Source organism: Calidris pugnax, unplaced genomic scaffold (genome assembly GCF_001431845.1).
Source record: "Calidris pugnax isolate Ruff unplaced genomic scaffold, ASM143184v1 scaffold268, whole genome shotgun sequence".
NCBI lineage: Eukaryota > Metazoa > Chordata > Aves > Charadriiformes > Scolopacidae > Calidris > Calidris pugnax.
The window spans coordinates 701,706-722,343 of record NW_015090983.1 but is presented as its reverse complement, the minus strand read 5'-3'; the positions used below and the strand labels follow the sequence as shown (position 1 = coordinate 722,343).

Genomic DNA, 20,638 nt, shown 5'->3' with positions numbered 1-20,638 from the left:
TTAATGCGTGTTTCTGTTTTAAATCACTGTATACTTGAGTGTGGAGCTAGCCTGACAGAACACATTACTTAGGTATATGTTTAGGTATGCTAGCTATTATAGGTATATACCTAATTAATATACCTATGTACCTTATTAAAGAGAAGTCCTTGAATTACTGAATTGAAAAGTGAAATTCCCATTGACTTCAGTGAAATATGATTTGGTCTCTGCCTCTAGATTTACAAGCTATCACCCTCGTCTCTGATTTAATATCCTTGTCTTTATTTAAAATTCAGCCTTTCTTTTCTATCTTCTGCAGTGTTAGGGAAAGCTAAACAGTTTAATACAGAAACCTTCCTTTTCCTGACTTGAAGTTGTTATAGCATATTAATTTTCCTTTCTGTAACAGGTCACTTGGGGCTTGCAAATTGTATGTCTATAACTTCAATGATTTTTAAAATATTTTTTTTATGTGACAACAGTTCAAAAAGCTTTCAGCTACCACGTAGGTTTTAATTAACATAACTAAGTGAAATACATCAGCAAGATACTATTATTGGCTATACTAATTGCTTAAAAATGCTTTCTAGTTCCATTATATATTTGTTTGCTCAGTTCTGCAATCACATAGTTTTTTTAAATATAAAAATTTTGTAGGATTAATATTTAAATCTGTCTCTTTCTTTTAGTAGGTACTCTAAAAACTCATGTAAAGGGGTCATGCACATTCTGATTGCATTAGCAATAATAATTTGCCTGAGCAGCCCTAGAAAAAAAAAATTAATCCTACTAGGAGCTCAAAAGCAAAAAAAAAAAAAAACACCAAAAAACCAACCAAGTGAGGGGTTAAGAATGAAGGCAGTTGTCCTTTAAATGTCCTTGTCGCTTTGTGGACATGGACCAGTGCCATCCTCCCATTTGCAGTCCTCCCACTGAAGAAGACTTTTTTCTTTTTTACACGCACGACTCATGCTATTTTTTCTCTCCTTTTTTCCTCCTCTTTTCTTTAGATCTCTTAAATTTTAGCAGAGTTTCAAAGTTTTTCAGATAACTCTAGATCTGCCATTAACATTAATGTAGGAGGGCTGCTTTTAGCCAAGAGTCTTCCCAACAGGACAGAAATTATTTAAGTTTTGGTTTGTGGTTTGTTTGTGGTTGTTTTTTTTTTAATTTGATCCTGCAGTAAAGGAAAATTGGAAAAGTGTTTCATAAATGCATATTACGCTCCTTGCCATATTTTTACATTGACTAAAGATTTTTTAGACAGTAAAGGAAAATTGGAAAAGTGTTTCATAAACGCTTATTACACTCCTTGCCATACTTTTCTGGAAATTACTGTTCACTCTAGTACCTTACTGAATTAATAGCTGCAGTGTAGATTAACTGAAAGCAAAATACCCTATATCTGCTCAGTTGATGTATTTCAACATACACTGAAAGCAAAATACCCTATATCTGCTCAGCTGATGTATTTCAAGGTATAAACATTAATCAGTGGCCTTTGTAGAACAGTATTTTAGTGATTAGACTTAGCTGAGAACCTGCACGGCCTTTGTAGAACAGTATTTTAGTGATTAGTCTTAGCTGAGAATCTGCGGATCTTTTTTAGCTCTGAAAAGAGGAAAAAATAATAATAATTTTGAAAAAACCCACTCCAAAACTCACATTTAATTAAAAAATCATGAACGCTTGGAAGTCCCCTGGCACATAGGAATGGGACTCCTGGCTCATGTCTTTCAGATGTCCCAGTAAGGCACAGGTGGGGCAGCACTTATTAACAGCAAAGAAGAGAACATGTGCTTGGGGAGGCGAGCAATGATCTGTGATCTGTTAAGGAGCCATCTTTCTGTTAATTGGTGTAAAAGCCTGAGCTTCTAGAGCAATATGAACTGGTTTTGAGGGTTTTTTTATTCTCCTATGGCTTCTTGCCTACACCCTCCCCCTCCCAAAGTCAAGCAGGCTCGTTGTGGTGGTTGGCATTAGAGCCCATCCAAGAACTACAAGAGCAGGGAGAGCTGGCAGTTGTTCTCGACAATAACAACCAAATGAGTTGTTATAGGCCAGAGAAGGGATGATGGGAAATAAAAAATGAAGCAAACAGTAGCTTTCCCACAGAGCAGAGGGAAAGAACTGGAGGCAGCCAAGCTTTTCTCTTGACGTTTTGTGGAGCTGCAGCCAAATAAATACTCCGTGTTTGAATTTAAAGATGGATAGTTTTAATACAAGTCAAATAGAAAGGCTGTTAGTCCATATCGTTGCTTTTGGGGTATGTTACATTAAAAACATCCTTGGGCAGTACAACTCCAGCCACAAGATTCAGGAATGCTATCTTGCTTTTGCTTGTGGCAATCCCAAATGGCAGTTAAAATTCAAACCTAAATAATAGAGATTGTGGAGAAAAGGATAGCAGAAAATAGTGTTCCTTTATAGACAAATGTTATATAAAAATATCATGAAAATTTAGAAACTGCAGTTATTGAATTTAATAAGTTTGGTCACGGTGTATTGTAGTGCCCATTGGTAACACTAGGAATGATCAAGCTCAAGTTAATTTAGGTATCATAGGAATGATCAAGCTCAAGTTAATTTAGGTCTAGTAAGTTTATCTTCAAGAGAATGTAATTTTGGCTTGGTGGGTGGGAAAATTACAGAAGAGAGACTTTCTACTTTTGTTACAGCAGTGGATTACCTTATTACAAAAAAAAAGCACCTGTTCATAGAAGAATACAAAATCATAGTCAATGCTACTAGTGGCACAGTTTCATTTCTGTGAGCTTCTCTCAAGATCTTTTTCTAATCAAACATATTTCATTCTCTATTATTTAAAAATTTTAAAACTGCTCAAAATAAATTTACAAAAAGTTCAACTTAATTAACAAGATGAGCCCCTCCAAACACACACACGCACGTTGCAATTATTCTTCCTAACCTGTTATGGTACAGAAATATGATGCAATCCACTGGACTTTCTTTTTGAGTATAATTATTTATATTAAGGATTTTGTTTTAATATGTGCTGCGGAAGAGGTAAATGGGACTACTAGTCTATTCAAAGTATCTACAAAGCGTGCTGTAGGTGTTTTGTTGACATGAATGTTTAAACTACATTAATGTTAAGAAAAATGCACACTTTTAAATATAGTTTTAAAATATGAATTGTAGGCTATGTCTTTCAGTCTGACATTTTTTCAGATGGGTGTAACAAATGCTTATTCAAGTGCAATGTTTAAATGCTGTGTTTTAATCTTCATTCTGCCCCTGTTTTTGATACCATTTGATACTGTGTAGGACAGTGCTTTAGGTGCATAAAACAAGTCATCAGCTCCTGAAAGGTACAAAAGTATTGTTAAACTTTAAACAAGAAATATACCTTTTAAATTCCAAATTTCTTTATTTTTATGGGTTTTTTTGTTGCTAAACTCTTGAAAACAAGTCATCAGCTCCTGAAAGGTACAATAGTAAGTATTGTTAAACTTTATACAAGAAATATACCATTTTAATTCCAAATTTCTTTATTTTTATGGGGTTTTTTGTTGCTAAACTCTTTTTTGACTACATTTCAGACAAGGTAGCAGGTATTTCTAAATGGAAGGCAATTTTTATTTTTTTTTTTTAACAGAAAATACATAGTATAATTTAAAAGTTGTGTCCTTGAAAACACAAAAATGCTTAGCAGGTAAAAGTATGTTGAGCACTAAGGGGAGACTCATTTCATAACTTTTAATTGTTTAAATTAAACTTTATGTACTTTTGCAAAGGTGTTGGTTTTTTTTCTTTTTTGAGTGTTAGGTGTACTCATAATGTCTAATCCTCTAAAACTTCCCTCATAAAAATAGACTTTTTAATGTGAGTAGAATCTTTCAGGGTAAATGGCCTTCTAGATGATCTAAAACTTCCCTCATAAAAATAGACTTTTCAGGGTAAATGGCCTTTCTAGATGCAAAAGTTTAGGTTTCATAGGCCTGTCTCTGCTTTTCATTTTACTGGCTGCTATTACAAGACCCTGATCTTTAGTAAAGCTAAGAGCTCACCACGTCTGGGTGGGAGTCAAATCTGTAAAGTTGCTTAAGTATCCTGTTTCCTACTTTGGATACCTACTGCTTGAAACCTTCTTTACAGTCATTTTACAACATTCCTTACATTACACAGAGTAACCTGTATATTAGGTTAAAACATTGTTCAAAATAACTAAGATCTCTGAGCTGGTGCCCTCACAATTAAAATGGGCTATTTCATACTTTAAGAAATCCCTTCACAGATTTACTGAGGTTAATATCAGTATCAGAAATTACTGAGGGCTCACTTTGTGTAATCATTATGTACGCAGCCAAATTGCAGGAAGAACTGCTCTTGGTAAATGTTCCAGTTTAATATTCCATCTCAGAAACATCTAGGCTATATGAGATAATTGTGGGTTGGGGTTCTTTTTGGTACTACTTACTGTGGAGAATTTAACTGAAGAACTTAATGAAAAATACTTTGTTGTTGCAGATGAGCTTTTATGAATATAAAATTCAGGAAAGTTAAGACTGTGGTTCCCACAGCAACCATGATTTGTTTCTTGGCTTCTATTTAGGGTTTAGAATTACTGGGCTAAATGCTGTTTGCCGTTCCCCTGACTTTTCCCATGTTGATATGAGAGCTGAGATGAGAACTTGGCTCAGGATTTGTGGGTAACTTTTTTTGTCTGAGTATGTTTCTATTTCCAATTTGTCCAATATACAATCGTGGGGGGATAATTATTCCATCTTTTTCATCTGTAAAATATTTTTTTCAAGACTAACCATTTCCCAGCATTCATTAAAACTTACATGGTCCAACGTTTTACAGGCATTACCCCTCATTTTATTCCTGCTGAGTATAAATGGTAAGTATTGTCATGATTTTTTGGTAGAGAATCTGCAAGAAAACGAAACGTCTGGAAAAAAGTCCCTTCTGATAGAAGATATAGAGTGATTCGGGGACTTAAGTCCTTCTAACTCTCCTGCAGTGATGATGCAGGAGGAAATTTAATCATGAGAGTGGGTTTTAGTAAGCTTTGAAAAAGGTCTTTTCAGTCACCTGCAGGTGAGTATCTTAGGATACTCAACTAAGTTTTTATAAAAACTTTTGTTGAGCAATTAAAAACAAATGCAATGAAGAAGGAAAGCGCTTTCTTAATATTGTCAACTAATCTTCTGCCACCATCATGTACACCTCTTAAAACGTGTTCTGAAATGATCACTGCAATAACTTAATATGCAAATTTTCAAATACTCTGTCTAATGATGAGCAGCGTGTGTGTAGGGGAGTTGGGCATTTAGATTTGCTTATTTAAATTTAAGACATGAGATGCTACTCTTGTCTCCAGGATGCTCCTGTCTATTTGGTAACACGTTTTGAGTATTTGACAATTATGAGCCAAACACAAAAGCATTTGAATATTTGGTTTATATCGCTTTGTGTTTTGGTGTTGTTTTTTTTAAACTACTGTGAAGAATGTTGTGGGCTTTTTTGATTTGATTTGATTAATAGAAGAAAGTTCCTATAAGCCTTCTGCTAAAAATAGAAGTCAGTTCTAGTTTAAGACAAACATGATAACATTTCAAGTCAAAAAGTTTTGCAAGAAAGGATAGAATATGAGTTATCGAAAAGTGGATACTTAAAAGGAATATTCAACTGTGGCTGTCATAACAGTGTTAATTTCTCTCAACTATAACCCAAAATAAGCCCACTGTTTTCTTCTGTTTTTCCTTCAGACACAGGGAAGGACAAAGACACGTACACAGATGATTCAGAACACGGAAATTATGATGCTCGTACAGATCAGTCATTGCTTATTCAAAACAAGCTTACCAGACAGAAAACAGAACCTCGGGCTAAATCGTCTTTAAAGGTAATGGACACGAAACTTTATTAAAGTTGTATCCATTGTCGGAATGTACTTAAATATTTTAAAAATATAATTTTTAGGGAATTAGCTAAATTGCAGCTTAAATAAATAGGCTTTTCATGGTAAGAAATTTAGCTGGCTGCCATATATCCCTCGCCGAAGAGACTAGCCCGAGTGCAGGTGAGTCTGTGCTGGGCAAGGGAATCCTGGCCAGGAGAGCCGGCAAGGGCCTTGTTTTTGGGGGGTATTTGGAAGCTGGGGGGAACGGGGGAGCCCGGGCCAGTGCCCGGCAGCTCCTGGGGGCAGAGGTGGAGCTGGTGGCAGATTTAAACGAGGTGCAAAACGCTCCAACGGTCACTCGCTGAGGAGAGCAGCCCGAGTGCAGGTGAGTCCGCACTGGGCCAGGGAATCCCGGCCAGGAGAAGCCGGCAAGGGGTTCATTTTTTGAGGTTTTTGGAAGCCGGGAGAAGCGGCAATCCCAGGCCAGTAGCCGGTACCAGCTTGGGCACAGAATAGGGATGGTGCCCACACAGCAGAGGAACATGGCGGCCGCACGCTCTGGACGCACCACTCCTGGTGCAGCTTCCCAGACAGAGCTCCTGTGGGAACACGCTGCCACTCGGACACCGGGTTGTGGGGTGTGCCCTGCTCTTGTGCCGGTGTCAGATGGTGTTGGTGGGCACACCTGAGGGAGATGTGTCCGGGTAGAAGAGCTCCTCCGCTTAATGATGGAGCTCAGGGAGGAGGTAGCAAGTTGAGGAAAATCAGGGAATGTGAGAGGGAGAAAGACTGCCAGACTCCCTGTCCTCTCTCTGCCAGGCTGAGCAAGGTAACTTAGAATCCAGGGGGCTGTGGCAACAAGTTCCTGCCCGATGAAGCAGACGTGTCTCCCCAGTAACTCACCTCCCAGCTACCCTTAAAAAAACAGATGTGAGGCTCTGCAAAGGTAACCCAGTCACAATGACGAGGATAATTCGGTGTCTACGGAGGTTTTGCCAGGGCTAAGTCAGACTAAACCCAGCATCAAAACATGAGAAAAAAAGACGGGTCATTGTTGTAGGCTCCATCCTGAAGGGAGCGGAAGGCCAGCCCGGGCCAGTGCCCGGCAGCTCCTGGGGGCAGAGGTGGAGCTGGTGGCAGATTTAAACGAGGTGCAAAACGCTCCAACGGTCACTCGCTGAGGAGAGCAGCCCGAGTGCAGGTGAGTCCGCACTGGGCCAGGGAATCCCGGCCAGGAGAAGCCGGCAAGGGGTTCATTTTTTGAGGTTTTTGGAAGCCGGGAGAAGCGGCAATCCCAGGCCAGTAGCCGGTACCAGCTTGGGCACAGAATAGGGATGGTGCCCACACAGCAGAGGAACATGGCGGCCGCACGCTCTGGACGCACCACTCCTGGACGGTGGCAGATTTAAACGAGGTGCAAAACGCTCCAACGGTCACTCGCTGAGGAGAGCAGCCCGAGTGCAGGTGAGTCCGCACTGGGCCAGGGAATCCCGGCCAGGAGAAGCCGGCAAGGGGTTCATTTTTTGAGGTTTTTGGAAGCCGGGAGAAGCGGCAATCCCAGGCCAGTAGCCGGTACCAGCTTGGGCACAGAATAGGGATGGTGCCCACACAGCAGAGGAACATGGCGGCCGCACGCTCTGGACGCACCACTCCTGGTGCAGCTTCCCAGACAGAGCTCCTGTGGGAACACGCTGCCACTCGGACACCGGGTTGTGGGGTGTGCCCTGCTCTTGTGCCGGTGTCAGATGGTGTTGGTGGGCACACCTGAGGGAGATGTGTCCGGGTAGAAGAGCTCCTCCGCTTAATGATGGAGCTCAGGGAGGAGGTAGCAAGTTGAGGAAAATCAGGGAATGTGAGAGGGAGAAAGACTGCCAGACTCCCTGTCCTCTCTCTGCCAGGCTGAGCAAGGTAACTTAGAATCCAGGGGGCTGTGGCAACAAGTTCCTGCCCGATGAAGCAGACGTGTCTCCCCAGTAACTCACCTCCCAGCTACCCTTAAAAAAACAGATGTGAGGCTCTGCAAAGGTAACCCAGTCACAATGACGAGGATAATTCGGTGTCTACGGAGGTTTTGCCAGGGCTAAGTCAGACTAAACCCAGCATCAAAACATGAGAAAAAAAGACGGGTCATTGTTGTAGGCTCCATCCTGAAGGGAGCGGAAGGCCCGATGTGCAGACCCGACCCACTTCTTGGGGAAGTCTGCCGCCTCCCTCGGTGGCAGATTTAAACGAGGTGCAAAACGCTCCAACGGTCACTCGCTGAGGAGAGCAGCCCGAGTGCAGGTGAGTCCGCACTGGGCCAGGGAATCCCGGCCAGGAGAAGCCGGCAAGGGGTTCATTTTTTGAGGTTTTTGGAAGCCGGGAGAAGCGGCCAGACTCCCTGTCCTCTCTCTGCCAGGCTGAGCAAGGTAACTTAGAGGATAGGGGGCTGTGGCAACAAGTTCCTGCCCGATGAAGCAGATGTGTCTCCCCAGTAACTCCCTCAGCTCCCCAGCTACCCTTAAAAAAACAGATGTGAGGCTCTGCAAAGGGAACCCAGTCACAATGACGAGGATAACTCGGTGTCTACGGAGGTGTTGCCAGGGTTAAGTCAGACTAAACCCAGCATCAAAACATCAGAAAAAAAGACGGGTCATTGTTGTAGGCTCCATCCTGAAGGGAGCGGAAGGCCCGATGTGCAGACCCGACCCACTTCTCAGGGAAGTCTGCCGCCTCCCTGGGGCCCAGGCTAAAGACATAAAAAGAAAACTTCCCTCCCTGGTAAACCCCTCAGATTATTACCCCTTACTCATTTTTTAGGCAGGCAGAGATGAGCTGTTAACAAGAAACCCAAGGGCGGTCAAAAGAGACTTCCAGCCTTGGGACAACTGGTCAAGGGGTCAGGTGTGCAGGTAGTGTTCTCCTCTGTCATCCCAGTCACAGGGGAGGAAGAGGAAAGTAACAAGAAGAGCCAGCAGATCAATACCTGGCTCCGAGCCTGGTGTCAGAGGCACAACTTTGGGTTTTTTTGAGCACCAGGCCTGCTGGAGACAGATGGGGTACACCTGTCTCAAAAGGGGAAGAAGGCCTTTGCGCAGGAGTTGGCAGGGCTCATCAAATGGTCTTTAAACTTGTTTTGAAGGGGGAAGGAGGAGAATCCATCAGCAGACACCCGAGAGTCATCGATGGATTAGCAACTGTGGCTGTGCCTGGGAATGATCAGGTAGCAGTTTGGCCTTCCTACACCAAAAAGAACACCTACACCATAGAATCAATGATTGTAATGATTCGCATCGACTCATCTAAGAGGCAGTAGCCTTCTTTCAAAAAATGTATGTTGCACAGAATTTAGGACGTAAGATTCCCATCATGGAGGGAAATTCATGTCAGCTGGGAGACCTCAAAAAAATTAGGAGAGTTTAGAAGAACTAAATTCACGTAGCAAATGTAGTAGTTGAGAGTGATCTAAAGTGTAGGAATCTCCTTGTAAGGAAAATCCAAATGATAGCTAGATGTCTTGAATGAAAAACAAAATTCACTAAATGTATAGGAGAGTGTAGGAGTATTATCAGGAGCCGCAACTAAAGCATTGGGAAAGCCATCTCACCAGATAATACTGACATGTTATCTTGCTTAGTAATTACCTCATCACGGTGTTCATCACAATGCATTTTCTACAGCAGTTCATCCACTATAATGCCAAAGAATTATACCTGATTTTCAGTTCAAAACACGTATTCTTTTTGTTCTCTCTCTAGACTGGGAGACCCTTAATTCTCCTTTCTATTAAGCGTAATTGCATGTAAATGTAGGACAAATGACCTAACCTCAAGAAGTTCTGACTAATTGTCTTCTTCAAACACTGGAAATAGTGTACTATGTAGCACTTTTTTTTTGTTTTTTACCAGCAATTCTTTGATTTTGAGCAAATAAAGGCATGAATAATCCCATGCTACAAATCTAGAAAGGCTTAAATTGCTTTAAGATTCTGTGCATTAGATACAGTATACTCTTCAGTAAGCCATTGTACCATTCTCTCATCCATTTTGCCTGTGGCATTTTGTGATTTTACATTGAATGCGTATTTCACAAGAGTCATGTAACTGTTGTAGAGCTTGTTCTCTCAGTCACACTTATCATTACTACAGGGCTCTGCAACACAGGTAGCAGGTTGATTTGCTCTCCGAGACTTCATATCCTGGGATGCTTTTAGAAAAAGAGTATAATAATAGCCAGCTAGTAACTTTTAGATAGGTTTAAAGGTAATCATATTTGCAGATTAGAAATCTGTGACATGAAAACAAAACTTTGGTAATGACAGAGAAGAGTTATATTTTAATCTAAACAGTTGCAATGAGAATTTTTTGTGTTCACAGGCTGTTTTGTCTGTTTCTGCAAGGGTAGCTGAATTTAAACAGAAATAATAATGGATGTTCTTGTTTGATTTTGTTGATTAGGTAGACAAAGCCTTTTGTGTTAAATGTGGTCTAAAAGACAGAAAAAATAATGCAGAATCTTCCGAATTTAGACTATGTTATAAAGCACTAAATATATTTAATAACAGATAAGGCCACTACCACAAAAATCTAGTAACAGATTATGTCTGTCTAATAACAGGCATTTCATTGTGCTAAAGCAAAATATTTCTTGTATTTTCGCATAAAACGTAAAAGCTGGCTGTGTTTTCTCCAAGCCCTGCACTCTGGACTGGTATATAAAGTTTATAGGCAGCCAGTAAGCTAACTTTCTTTCAAAGTTTAAAGAGGAGCCTTGTATTTGTATTAAGTTTAAACAAAACCACACTTTTTACATCTCAGCCTCGTACATCCTGACCTACTGAACAAAGTGCTTCAGAGTTTACAAACAGTCTTCTGAAGCCACATCTGGCTTTTAGCCTTGACAACTGCTTTTAACACAGCAATTACTTTGGAAACTTCCTTTTGCTTTTATACTGGTTTTGCAAATGAGGCAACCAAGCAGGATCCTCCTTCTGTTTACTATTTGCCTGCTTCCGCAGGAAAAAGGCAGAGGGGATTTAGGTTAGTCTTATATTAGAAAAGAAAGTTACTGTTTTGCCTTTGGATTGTTGTACAAGTCTTTGTGGCAGTTAGTGGCAGATGTCTAAGGGAAACGTCTTCCCAAAACGGGTATTAAACTAGCAAAAGGAGGCTTCTAATTCTTTTTGAGACTGAAAGCAGAAAAGACAGCTCTAAAGCTTTACAGCAGGTAAGTACTCTCATATATTTGGAAAATAACCGATCTGTCATGATTTAAAAAGTCTCTTCAGTCTGACCAGAGAATGAAAATGAGAAACACCGAATTGGCGAAGCTTATTCTTATTCTCTGCTTGTTAATGATTCTAATTTAGGCTTGTTTTGGGAAAGTTGTTTTACATCTGAGAGACTTGGGGAGAAATTGCTAAAAGAGTTATTGCAATTAATGTTTGGTACCATTATCTGTCTCAGTGATGAGCCGCTTGAGCAATACTTGAGCAATACTGAACTTGTCTTACTGGCATGATGAAAGCCAATATGTGGGGTTTTTTTTTTTCAGGAATTCTTTAGTGTTTCAGGTCACATACATGATGCGCCACTTTCCATAAATCTGATTTGTATTGCTGCAGTATTAAAGCTTTGGAAACAACAGATAATGTTGATATAGCATCTGGATGCCAACATTCATCTTGGTAGTCATCTACTTTTCTCATTTCCTTGATTATGATTTATAACTCATAATCTCCCTCAGTGTAGGTTGGTATCATTTTAGAATCCACAGATTTAATATTGAAAAATTGTGAGTCTTTCAGACCCATTAAAAAGCTGTCTTCATTATCTGTCTCTGCCATCTTTTCATCACAACTGCTGTTGAGATTGTGTAGAAAGGATGACTTCATGTATGTGATTCTGCCAAAGGATCTCATGCAGAGGAATGATGCCAAGTGGCTGCTGAGTGAAGTATGGAGTGGGTAGTATCTGCTATAGCAAGGGAAGTGGAGGAAACGAGAAGATCCCCGATGGGAAAATTTGATATTTGAAATGTTCTGGTTTCACTGAGAAGGGAAAGCAGACTTTATCACTTCAACAGAAGGCAACATTTGTCCAAAGAAACAGTGAAGTCAGTAACAGTGACTTCTTTTCTGTGCCGATTACTATCACATGTATAGTGGCAAGATAGGAATATTTCAGGAATTACACTTCAATTTCCTTTCATTCAGTACATTTCTGTTACTCTCTGAGATCTGATGCATTTTTTATCAGTTGATTTTTTTTTCTAGGTAGTGTATTTTGCTATCTGGCAAGGTAAAGAAATAATCTGTAGAACAGAGTTCACATATTATGACTATTATTATTCAGGAACTGTAAAGAAATGCTGCCTATACATTAGCCTACTTTACTGCCTTTTCATGGTATCTGCTGGTAGCCACTATAGAACTGTGTGTCCAGACTAGGTTTGTGTTAGATCTGAATCGATTTCTCTTTCAGTATCTGGAAATGTTACAGAATTTCTAATGAATTTTAAATAACATCTTAAATAAGCAATTGGCCAAAACATATGGTGAATTGTATCTAATCAGCTGGACATGCTGCTGAAAATCCATTAGAATTTGAGCAAAAGTCAGTATGATCAGTGTAGATTATTAAAGGATAAATCTACCCCTGAAAACCTAAAATACATTATTTAGACTTTTTATTGGATTCTTTGTGATTTTGCACATATATTTTCATTTCTGTCCTGCGAAACAAGTATTTTGCTTACAGAATTTCATTGTGGTTTTGAAAAATGGAATAAATTAAGTCCCATCTGCAGAATAAAAATGTTCTTCACTCTTAATCTTTTACTTTCAATGCTTTTGCAAGAGTTATATTTTGTTTTAATTTTTTCCTGTTTAAGTCCATGATTTTCACAGTTGTACAGATTTGTGCTATATGTTCTAATCCTGTCAATCGATCACTATTTTGACATACATTATTTCACTCATAATCTAGCCCCTTTGTTTAGGGGAAGTCAGGCATGCGTACTGAAAGAGAAGGTTTGGCAATAAAAATGTTTTAGTGTATAAATAAGAACAAGATGTCAGCTGATAAGTGTACTGGAAAGGAGAATAGCAAAGGGAGCCTGATAGATAAGTAGTCCTCCACAAAACCACTCTAATAATACTGAAGTAAATAAAGTTTAAAAGGAATGATAACAGATAAAATCATTATCCCAGAATAGAATCACATGGTAAAGTGCAACAAAAGTTTACTTCATGTTTATGCTTCTAGTGCATGACTCTCATCTGCTGTGAGGATGTTTAAAAAGAAAAAAATATCTTTCAGGAAATGCAGGGAAAGTAATAAGTCATTTTATCCTAAATATGAAAGTTTTAAAAAAAATAAACATGTAAAGAAAAAATTTCAGTGATCATGTCAGTACGCTTCTTGTTAAGGCCTCCCTAGTAGATATAAAGAGGAAATAGAATCATAGAATGGTTAGAGTTGGAAGGGACCCTGAAGGTCATCTAGTTCCAACCCCCCTGCCATGGGCAGGGACCCCTCCCACCAGACCAGGTTGCTCCAAGCCCCATCCAGCCTGGCCTTGAACCCCTCCAGGGATGGGGCAGCCACAGCTTCTCTGGGCAACCTGTTCCAGTGCCTCACCACCCTCACAGGAAAGAATTTCTTCCTAAGATCTAATCTAAATCTCCCCTCTTTCAATTTAAAACCATTACCCCTTGTCCTGTCACTTAAGTATTAAAAATGTGAAGCCATTCCATTAAAAATGGAAAATTCCCATTAAAAATGGGAAGCCTCCTCCTGTCTCCAAGCATCCTCCCTTGCTTCTTCCTCCTACAGTAGCACTGAACAGACTTCCTTTAAAAATTTTGCATGAGATCACCTAAACTTACTCCTTTCTTGAAGCGAAATACATGGAAGTGTATTTTTCGTGCTTACTCTGTAAGTTTGAATAGAACAAAAATGGACAAAAATGTCCTCTCAAAAGAAGCTAAAATAATTACAATATATACTTAACATGAATCAGTCTATACTTTTGGAATTAAGTAATTGAAAGGATGAATATAATAAATTAATTTCTGTCTTGTGCATTCCAAACCCCTTAAAACACTAAAAGATGATTGCTAACTTAGTTGTGTGCTTCGAAAATTTCTCATAAAGCCCACCTTCGAGTATTGTTAAGCAGAGTATGATTTTTAAAATGTAAAAAATTATTACTATTTTAAAATATTGTAGTTGGTATCACAAATATATTTATTTCCAGAAAATACTTAAAGGTAAGAGTTGAGTCATAAGCTCTGAATGTAGACACTAACCACAGAAATGGTGGCATCCTTCAGTGGGAATTGTACTGAAGATGTTAATGCAAAGTTCATGGTAACAGTATTAGGGAGAATTAGTAATCAAAATAAAGGAGGTGGTTTTCGTGAATCAGCCAGCAATCACCCTATTTAATAGCATCTTACGAAACTCTAAGAATAATAATTAATTTTATTGAAAGAAAGTATTCTTTCATTCTATTCACAGGAAAGCTATTCATGTAGATTTTGCAGTTTTAAGTAGTTACCATGCCCAACAGTTTCACACATCAGACTCTACCTCTGTCAAAATTCCTGCCCTAGTTCCTCAAATTGTTTCCATGACTACTTCTGTCTTATACATGATTTAGTAGCTGTGAACTCATCCCTTATTATCTCTGAAACATCTCTTAAAAGCCAAGACATGAGGAGGTACAGAAAACTGATTTCCCTTGTCCCACCTCTGATAGCCAGTGTATTTTTCATTGTAAGCTTCATTCTCCCCCTCTTATTTCTCCATTCCAAGCTGTTTTTCCTAGTGAGTGTACAAAGTGATTTTATGTGTGTGTATATACATACACATATAGGATGTTCCTTACTGTCCTGTTTGGGCTGTAAGACTACATGCAAATAAACTTTATGGTGATGTTTACAAAAGCTTTATGTGTCAGAGTAGGTCAGTGAGCATGTTATTGTTTCTGTGAAGAAGGAAATACATTTCGAAGTCAGTTTCCTTGTCTTTCATTCTTCCTCCAGTGTTTTCTGGTTCTACAACTTTTCCCTATGTCTTTGTCTCTAAAAAATGTTAAAATGCTACTGGCAGGGTGGTGCTACTATGGAGAAATGATGCTGAGACTCAGTGATTCCATTTCCAGTAGCAGCATCCCTATTTTGATTGGTAGATTCTTCCCTTGCTGCCTTTTCTTATAATTTTCCTGGGGAAAAAAACCCAAGACGTTTGTGTAAGTCTCTCTTTAATATGTTGCTTCATTATTGTTAAGAGTTTAGCAAAGCAATTTTTCTCTAGCAAATTTAACTGTCAGAATTCACAAGCTGTCTTAGGGAGGAAATGAATGTTCTAAACACCATCACCTTGAAATAGGATTATTTTAGGGAGAGAAATTTAAAAAAATTTGTGGTGCAAATTGTAAAAGAAGAATGCTGAGGCCCAGCAGTGTGCATCCATCTATCTTTTGGATCCCGGATACTAGTCTTTTGGTATATTTACTGTCCTTTACACAGTTTTACAAATCTAAATCCAAATTACACCACCCACTCAGAGGAAGGATGAACTTCATCCTGTCTACTGTGGAGGCAAAATAAACATATCGTGCTCTGGGTGCTTAATTCTTGTGTGCCGTTATCAGTTGGCACTTATGTAGGGGAGTGCTCTTGTTGTTGGTTATGGCTGAGAATTGATGTTCTCTGCATGTTTATATAAATATGAAGCTTCCTTATTATTATCTATAAATCACACATCCACAAGCAAATAAATAATTGCTTCGACTTTATAAAATCACTATGCCTGTAGAGATTTTGTCAGCCTTTAAACACTTGTGGTTTTGTTAGGCTGGTTGAGGCTTGTCAGGGGTTGAGTGGAGGTGAAATGAATGGTTGCAGCAGATACATTGTATCTACATTTGGTTCTAGTTAAGTTCCCAGTAGTAGTACATACTATTAATTAACTTGAAGTATTTACTGGTATAAGGCGGGGGGAGGTCGGGGGGCAAAGTATACTGATATATTATGTTACAGTGTATTTTTCCACTAATTTTCAGTAAGTTTCAAATTTTTCTAGTGGTTTTGCTACTAATAAAATCCTGTAAAACTGAAGTCTACTGTAAGGTGTGATTTACTCTTACATGGACCTAAAATTTGGTTACTGTTTTGAGAATGGTTCCAACTCACTCTTCTGGAATATTTGTTGTCTATGTATGGGGTGAAAAATTGGCAAAAGTTTCCTCTACAGAGTGGAACAGTAGACTTAAAGCAGTAGCATTGAAATAATTACAATTTCTGCAAATTGCACTGTTTTAATTAATTGGGGAGAGAAGAGCCTGTAAAACAGGCCCACTTTGTAAAGTAGGCATTGCTTATTAATTAGAATATAAAAATAGTTTCTTGAAGAAGCCTTCCATGTTGGCTAAATCCAAGGAAATTCTTGTACCAGATTTGAATAGAAATATATATATATATACTTTATATATATATATATATACTTTATAACTTTCCTAAGTATTTGCTAAGTATACTTTTGTTTCATTGTTTTGCTTGAGCAAAAGCTTCTTATTCTAGGTAAATTGATCAACTTTTGTCATTTGAATTGTTAATGTCAGTATTTTGAGTTTTACATTGTTTCAGACTTCAAACCAGGGTGTTATTAAGCATGTTATTTGTTATAATAATACTGCTGAATGAAGAGTGCTTCAAAGCCTCGGTACACAAATCTATAAGATTTAAAGTTCTTGTATTTAAACACTTGGGAAGAGCAAGGTGAAGTTAAAACTTGGTTTTAAGCTGAACTAGGTATAGCAATACTCTAAAAGAAATTTCTCAAATCCAACTTCAATAAGTTTTGATGTGTGTAAATGTAGGAAAGCTGATAGGTGGATACTGTTTCAGAATATGTGGTAAACTAAGAGGGTAGAGAGGATGAAGAGGATTAGAGAGAAAAACAAACATTGATCAGTCCTTTTTATAGACATTTTTCTGGTGAAACAGGAAATCTTAAAAAGAGTAGAGGAGAGTAAAGGCTTTGCAGAAAATATTTTATCTAGTGCTTTTCTCCTCCACTGTCTTGAGAAAAAGGTGAAAGAATGAATCAGAGATTTATTGGTCCAAAACAGCAGATAAATAATAAATATGCTTTGCCTGAATGCCCAGACTGATTCACTGTGCTGGGTGTAGATAGAGGCCAATATACCTTGACTCATACCTTTAGTTGAAATTACTGCTCCCTGTTCTCTATACACATTATGGAGCTCTTTCAGATCAACTGAAAAAACACCTAAATCACCAGATAAATTCTTCTACTGGCACAGGTATTCCTGCTAATGTAGGGAGGCAACATTGCTTGAGAATTGCACTAAAGTGAAGCTAGCGGTGCCAGTGCCATTAAAGTGAATCAGTCCGGAAAAAGACAGAATATAGATTGGGTTCACTGCACGACTGTGGTAAGTGGCTTCACTGTTGCACGTCTCAGCCTGTGGTGGTAGGACTCTGAAAGTTGTCTGAGATGAACAGATGGAAAATTTCTCTCCACTATCGGTGCAGCTCGTTATTTATTGAGCATTGCCCCCGAAGAATTCTATTTCGTGCCGATGAATCTGAGGGCATATTTGCATACTGTTGTTAATCTGAGAAAGAAAATACGTTTTTCCAAGACTGAAGAAAATCAGATGTTTTAGAAATGAGGAAAGAAAGGCTATAAATAATAATCCAAAGAAAGGTAGAAGTGTATCACAAAAAGGTAGATTTAATTTGCAGAATATCTGTACAGAAGTTGCATGAGCAGAAATTGTATAAGTTCCAGATCTCCCCTTTGGGAAAATTTTGGCCAGGCTTTTTCTATCTGATTTTGCCTGCTTTGTGGACCACAAAAGCAACTCTAGTCTGCTTTTGTGAAATACTTGTGCTGGAATTCTTCATTGTTGCTTGTGTCTTAAACCTGAAAAAAGTTTGGGTATTCAAGGACTTGCATTTTCAAACTTGGACTTTCAAACCTTTATTCTACTACATCTTCAAAGCTGTATATCTTGTATCTTTAGGTCATTACATCTATGACATTTAATAGAAGAATAAAAATTAATGTTCTTACTACTATCCCCATTCAGAATTCTTAGAAAGGGTGACAGACCCTGTTTTGAGTGCACTAATAATCTTGCTTAACAGTCTTGACTACCTTAATTTGTACTTCAGATACTATTTATCTGAATATCTTGAGATAAATAGAAGTATCTGTAAAAATAAACTAGTAGAGTATAGGGTATGCTATTCTTCAACAAATGTTTGACCGTTATATCAGTAAATATTTTCCCTTTTTTGTTATATTTAACTTAATTTCTTATGGAAGTAAAAAAGGAAAATCTGAAGTCAAAAGCCAAGCAAAAGGTGTGTACCTTGGAGCAAGTAACAGAATGCTATTATGGGTAATTTCGAAAATTGTCATCTGGAAAAGACAGAGGATAACATCACCATCTGCTGAGGGGAAAAATGCGCTTAATTGTACTTAAATGGAAGCTTAATGTACTTAAATAATGTTCCCAGATGTGTGATGATGCCCTCCTTTGTAACACTAGTTGGTCTGAGAATGACTGTTCTTGGGTTTTGCTTTTGGAGTTAAAAAAGCAGAGAAAAAGGAAGTATCTTGTTAGAAAACCGTAGTTTTTGCAGACTGAGGAGTTCTCAGAAGGAGTAAGTATTTGGAATGATGGCAGTGAGGTATGTGGGAGTAAGAAAAATCTTTCATGTACAAACAAGTGAGCTGGTATCCTGTATTTATACTGATGATATCATGGACTAACACTTGGTTCTATTTATCAATAGAGAGTGTAATTATTGGATATAGTTCTGGGTATTATAAATTTCAGATCAAATAATCCAAATAGGATGGGTGAATTTCTAAGACTAGCATCCTATTGGCTAAAAGATGCAGCATTTGTGGACTTTTAGACCCACATATATGGGTGTAATGTATCTTACTGCAAACTAACCTACTTGTTCTGGACACTTTATGTTTAAATGAGTGCTGCTTTCTCTGGAAGATGGTGATAGTTTCTCAGTTTACCTTTTCAGATTTTGAAGTCTTCATAGTCTGACACCAGTTGATATAGTCACTGTCTGTTCTGAATCATGCAAAACATGGAATGCAAAAATAGCTTGCAGCAGCAGGATGTAAAGCAGGGTTTTCCATATCAAGGTCAGAGAATCCCTTGTGTTTGCAAGCACAGTGGAAAGGAACTAGACAAGATTTAAACATTGCTAACGTAGCATTGAAAAAGCAGTTCAGCTAGAATATCCAGGAGAACATTCCAAACAATAGCATTTCTTTTTTGATTTTTTAGATTTATTTATCTGTTGGAGAAAATTCAAGTACAAAATTTGCCTAGGCACAAAGCTGGGAAACTTTTTTAATTTACCTGCCTTTAATTTTTTTTAATTCCTACTGGAAAGTAAGGATTAATAGAAGTTCATATCAGTATATATCACATCATAATTTTAAGTTTTTTGCACAGCTGAAAGAAATAGCTAGAATATGGGTTTTGTGGAGCTATTTTATTTTGTTTTGTTCTAATTAATTTGAAATCCTGAGTATCTAGTACTTATGAACTGCCTGTTCTTGTGTCTTCTTTACATATTCATCCTGCAGATATGTGGACATCTCCATGCTTTAGGAAATACTGTGGTACATGCAGTTCATGATAGGACTCTTCGTCTTTATGGATGCCTTATTTAGTGTATTTTTATTTTATCTTCCACAGGCTGATGCCATGGCATCATCAGGACTCTTCTTCAAAGATGGTAAAAAGCGCATTGATTACATCTTGGTCTACAAAAAGTCAAGTCCACAGGTAGAAAAAAGAAGCACGTTTGAGAAGAATTTGAGAGCAGAAGGGTTGATGTTAGAACGAGAGGTGAGTCTTGTAGCTTATGTGGCATAAAAAACCCTTTATAATATTATTGTGCTTTACTGAATTTATAAAAGATTCCTGACAATCTTACAAGCCTCTCCGGCTGTTCCCACTATTTGTTTAATACTATTAAATTAATAATAACCATTGTTCAATAGTGTATGTTCAGCATATTTTGGGGATGCATCCTTGTATGCACACAGGTGTACCATACACAGCTGTAGTGCAGTACAGAGGGAAAAATTCTAGCTCCTTATGCTTCCAGAAGAGAAGAAGCTGCAGGAACTCACGTTGTTGCTTTAAAATATAACCTCTGTGTCTTTCAGCAGAATGCATGATACTAAATGTCTCTTGTTTTTCAAGGGGTTAAGATTGCCAGTGTCAAGTTAATCCACCCTATTAATGACAGTATTAATATAAAAATGAAGGAAAACAATGTTGGATTTTTGCTGTTTTGTTAACTACTTATAAATCAGGCATATATTTGTCTATCCTTAAGCAAGCTTCTGTACTTCATGTGTCTTTCATCCTGTCTGTCATTATTCTAAGTTAAAGCAATGAGCATTTAAGTGTTTTGAAATCTTTGCAAGTTCTAGTTGACAATGAAGGGAGTATTCAAAAATAACTAACCTGACAGTGGATTAAAATGTGAGTTTAAGGCTTTTGAAAAGTGTTACAGTCTAGTAATAAAGATATCTGATTTTATTCTGATTTCAATAAATACCCCAATCTCAGCTGCTGTCAATTCAGAAGTATTGACACTTCAGGGGAAAAAAAATGTTTTTGTAAGACTATTATTCTAGATATCATGTGTTATAAATTGTCTTCCGGTCATATATTCTTATAGATATCTTTTGAGAAAAATAAAATCCTAGAAGTAGC

The 20,638-nt window shown here is 38.1% G+C and overlaps 1 protein-coding gene across 1 annotated transcript in view; it reads left to right on the top strand.

Annotated features, from left to right (window-relative positions):
• The window catches only part of ANO3 (anoctamin 3), a 105,141-nt gene that overhangs the window by 18,557 nt on the left and 65,946 nt on the right, over nucleotides 1-20,638 (top strand). Inside the window, exons 4-6 of the mRNA XM_014953785.1 lie at nucleotides 5,721-5,857; nucleotides 8,976-9,056; nucleotides 19,607-19,759. Coding sequence (XP_014809271.1) covers nucleotides 5,721-5,857; nucleotides 8,976-9,056; nucleotides 19,607-19,759 — 371 coding nt within the window. The remainder of the gene's footprint in view (nucleotides 1-5,720; nucleotides 5,858-8,975; nucleotides 9,057-19,606; nucleotides 19,760-20,638) is intronic.